The following is a 4120-nucleotide window of genomic DNA, read 5'->3' as shown; positions in this document are numbered from 1 at the left end:
ATTTTGTATCTTTTTAGCCCTGATGAAGCTCTGCAAAGTGGGGCAAAACGTCGGAAAATAAATAGTTGTAAACTATTTTTGTTTCACTTTTGACCGCAACCCTGACCATCTTCTTATATATACATTATTTTATTATATTTTATGACGTTTTATAATTTCATTTTTATTTTGTATTTCACCCTAAGGCTCTGAAGCCTAATTTTGACACATGTATATTATTCTAAAGGGATCAATCCCACAATAAATAAAGATTATTATTATTGTATGTATGTTAACTACTGACATCACTATTCTCAACCGCCAAATTCTCTCACCACAATCAATAAGAATTGATTAAAGCACATTTGGCTGCATAACAAGATTCAAAGAGTGCGTGTGTAACAAAAAGATTATTCTCATACCTGCTTCTTAAAGGGTGTTTTCATTAATGGATTAAATTAGAAATGTGATTAAATAAAATTAAATAATAGATAAGTTTTGATTCAGGCATATTCATACTCATGCATGTTCATTCATGAAAATAACAAAATTATGCGTTTTATTTCATTTAATAGTAATTCTTTATTTCCAGCACCAGCAGAAGATGTTAAGATTTCATTAATGGAAGTAAGTTCCTTACAGTATTATATCTTACTCTTATTAATAAGGCTTATAATAATTTTTAATAAATCCCATATTTCACAGTGTGTTGGTGAATGTTTTTTCAACGCTTCTGGTTTGTTGGTATGTTAATTTATTATTATCATTTAAGCTATTATAGTTATGAATGTTTATTTAATATTGTTATAATTATATACGAGGAGAAGATGGTTGCGGTCAAAATATAACACAAATAAGTTTAAATAACTTATTTAATCGTGCCAACTAGGGATGCGACATCGATGTCGATGTTTTTTTAACATCGATGTTTTACTTTCGTCCCAATCTTTAATTGTTTTTTTGTTTTTTTTTCAAAAGTAACTAAATGAAAACAAAAAGTTTACGGTATAAAAAATTTCCTGTCAACAATATGGTAGGATAAAAAGGACCTCCAACCATCACGCTAACGACGTGATAAAGATAAATTACGACTAGAAAAACATCGATGTTTTAAAATATCTATGCTTAATATTAAAACATCATTACATACAAACTTTTACCTAAAATACATTGATGTTTTTGAACAACCATTTCAGTAACATAAGGTTTGTTCCAACGACTACGTATACTCCCGCCAGTCGGAAGTTGTTTTTGCAAAAAAGAATGCAAATTGACAAAAAAAAAAAACACGATGTTTAGAAATATCAATGTTCAATATTAAAATATCGTTGCATACAATACATTGCCCAAAATACATCGATGTTTTTTGAACAACCATTTCAGTAACGTAAGGTCTGTTCCAACGATCACGCATTCTACGGTCTGTCAGAACTGGTTTTTGAAACTAAGAATCCTATATCGACTACAAAAAACATCGATGTTTTAAAATATCAAATCTCAAAATTAAAATATCGCTGCTTACAATACATCGATATTTTTGAACAACCATTTCTGGAACATAAGATCTGTTCCAACGATCACGCATTCTACGGCCAGTCAGAAATGCTTTTTGTATCAAAGATTAGGACATCAACTAGAAAAAACATCGATGTTTTAAAATATCGTTGCTTACAATACTTTACTGAAAAAACATCCATGTTTTTAAACAACTATTGAAGGAACATAAGGTCTGTTCCAACGACTACGCATGCTCAGACCAGTCAGAAGTGCACATCGATGTTTTTGGGTAATGTATTGTAAGCAACGATATTTTAAAAACATCGATGTTTTTTGTTGTCGATGTCTGATTCTTGGTTTCAAAACCCACTTCTGACAGGCCGTAGAATGCGTGATCGTTGGAACAGACCTTATGTTTCTGAAATAGTTGTTTAAAAACATCGATGTTTTTTGGGTAATGTATTGTAAGCAGCTATATTTTAAAACTTTGATGTTTTTTGGATTTCATGTCCTTTTGGTTGATTGAAAAAGCACTTCTGACTGGTCGGAGCATGGGTAGTCTTTAGAACAGTCTTTATGTTACTGAAATGGTTTAAAAAACATCGATGTTGAAAACATCGATGTTTTTTTTTATAGCTGTCGCATCTCTAGTGCCAACGTTTCGGCCAGAATTTCTAGCCTTTATTAGGCCTAAGAACAGAACAAGATAACAACCAATGCATACAGAAAATAAAATATAAACAGAATGACATAAAGTAAATAATTGTACAGAACAGAATTAATATAATTAAAGTGATGAAATAAGTGGAAAAAAAATGTATATATATGTAATTGAATAAGTAGTTAAAATAACATAATTAAGGAAATAAAATAAAAATTTGAAGTTATCTTTATCTAATATTATGGTTACAAATTTTATTTGTTACTTATATTTTCTTTCTCTGAATTTTATTTTTTCTTTCCATAATTTTAATTTTTTTAAATTATTAATAAACTAAAATATTCATTTAATTGTATTATTTCAATTTCTTGAGACAAGGTAATTATTTATTATATAAATCAAAAATTTGTATCCTTTTTTGTCTCAACAGTTTTTATTTTTACCAGTCCAACGTTTCGGCCATTTTAGCCATCCTCAAGGACATCTTCAATTATAATTTCTTCCTCACATTAAATTTAGAGTTACTTTTGCAGGCTATTCTGCCCAGGTCATTTCATTTATTATAAGTTAAAAGCCTATTTTTTAAAATTTAAAATCATAAATATTCAATTCCTCTTATATAAGATCATCAACACAAATTCACTACCATATAACAAACCATTTATATTTTGTTTTATGGTTTCTTATATGGTAGTGAATTTGTGTGGATGATCTTATATAAGAGGAATTGAATATATATGATTTTAAATTATAAAAAATAGGCTTTTAACTTATAATAAATGAAATGAACTGGGCAGAATAGCCTGCAAAAATAACTCTAAATTAATGTGAAGAAGAAATTATAATTGAAGTCCTTAAGGATGGCTAAAATGGCCGAAACGTTGGACTGGTGAAAAATAAAAAGTGTTGAGGCAAAAAAGGATACAAATTTTTTATTTATTTATTAAATAAAATATTCATATTTCTTTGCATTAACTTTGAAATTACATATAACTTCAATTTTTATCCTCCCGGCTCCCCCCCTGGCGAAATCGTGCTAAGCTCATGAATTATGTTATAATGTTTATTATGTTATAATTATGATAGTAATATTATTTGGTTAAACAAAAACATTATTTATTCATTTCAGACTCCAGATTTGAAACTAAGCCAAGAAAAATTAAATGCTAAGGATGATATTGTAGATCCTGATCCAAAATGGAAAGCAATTGACGAAGCAGCAGTGAAATCCTGCTTTGATAAAAGTGGTAGGAAAAATTTTATAATTACCAATGTAAATATTTTTACTATTAATTGTTAAGTTTATGATTATTATTCGTTGTTTATTATATTAAATACCCAAGTAAGCTGGTTAGAATAATAATATAATATAATCCAAAATCAATAAAAATTGATGAACAGTTTGAATAGAATTGCGTTAAGGATTAAAGATTCAAATGAACAATAACTAAGCCATGGTAAATGATAGGACAGAGAATACCTCTATTCATATTTAAAAATAAAAAAAATTGAAATTAAATACCTTTTTTTTAAGGTACAAGCAGCTTATAAAAACAATACTTCGCTAAGGATAGATTTAAGGGTTTAGATTGATTGAATACAATTACACAATAGATTAATGATTTAATTAATTGCTTATTATATCTAATTAATTTATTATAATAAAAATAGAAATAACTTCAACACGATTTAATCACACGATCTACACCAAACTTGGCTGTGGTTTAGGGCTCTATAGACTGCAGAAATGGAAACAAACTGGGTCTAATTAAACAAATTAGAATCGGTGGTATAAAATAAAACGTGAGAATTTTTTTCCTCATTTGAAATCCTCTTCCTCTCAAATATAACTTTTGTCGATTTCGGCTATAACACCAGACATCCAGCTTTCCAACGGTTCTATTAACATGACAATCGGATAAAACGTAGAGGAGTTATTAGCAATTATGCCTATTTATTTGATTACAAAGATGTGGAGGTTTG

General features: G+C 28.4%; 1 protein-coding gene across 1 annotated transcript in view; it reads left to right on the top strand.

Moving 5' to 3' along the window:
- LOC106679057 (general odorant-binding protein 67) overlaps window positions 1–4120 on the top strand; it is a 22400-nt gene that overhangs the window by 15335 nt on the left and 2945 nt on the right. The window contains exons 4-6 of the mRNA XM_014417985.3: window positions 572–606; window positions 685–723; window positions 3267–3384. Of these exons, the coding sequence (XP_014273471.1) occupies window positions 572–606; window positions 685–723; window positions 3267–3384 (192 nt within the window). The remainder of the gene's footprint in view (window positions 1–571; window positions 607–684; window positions 724–3266; window positions 3385–4120) is intronic.

The sequence above is a fragment of the Halyomorpha halys genome, unplaced genomic scaffold (genome assembly GCF_000696795.3).
Source record: "Halyomorpha halys isolate HHAL.00 unplaced genomic scaffold, Hhal_1.1 Scaffold174.1, whole genome shotgun sequence".
NCBI classification, from domain to species: domain Eukaryota; kingdom Metazoa; phylum Arthropoda; class Insecta; order Hemiptera; family Pentatomidae; genus Halyomorpha; species Halyomorpha halys.
This window is presented reverse-complemented; position numbering and strand designations above follow the sequence as displayed.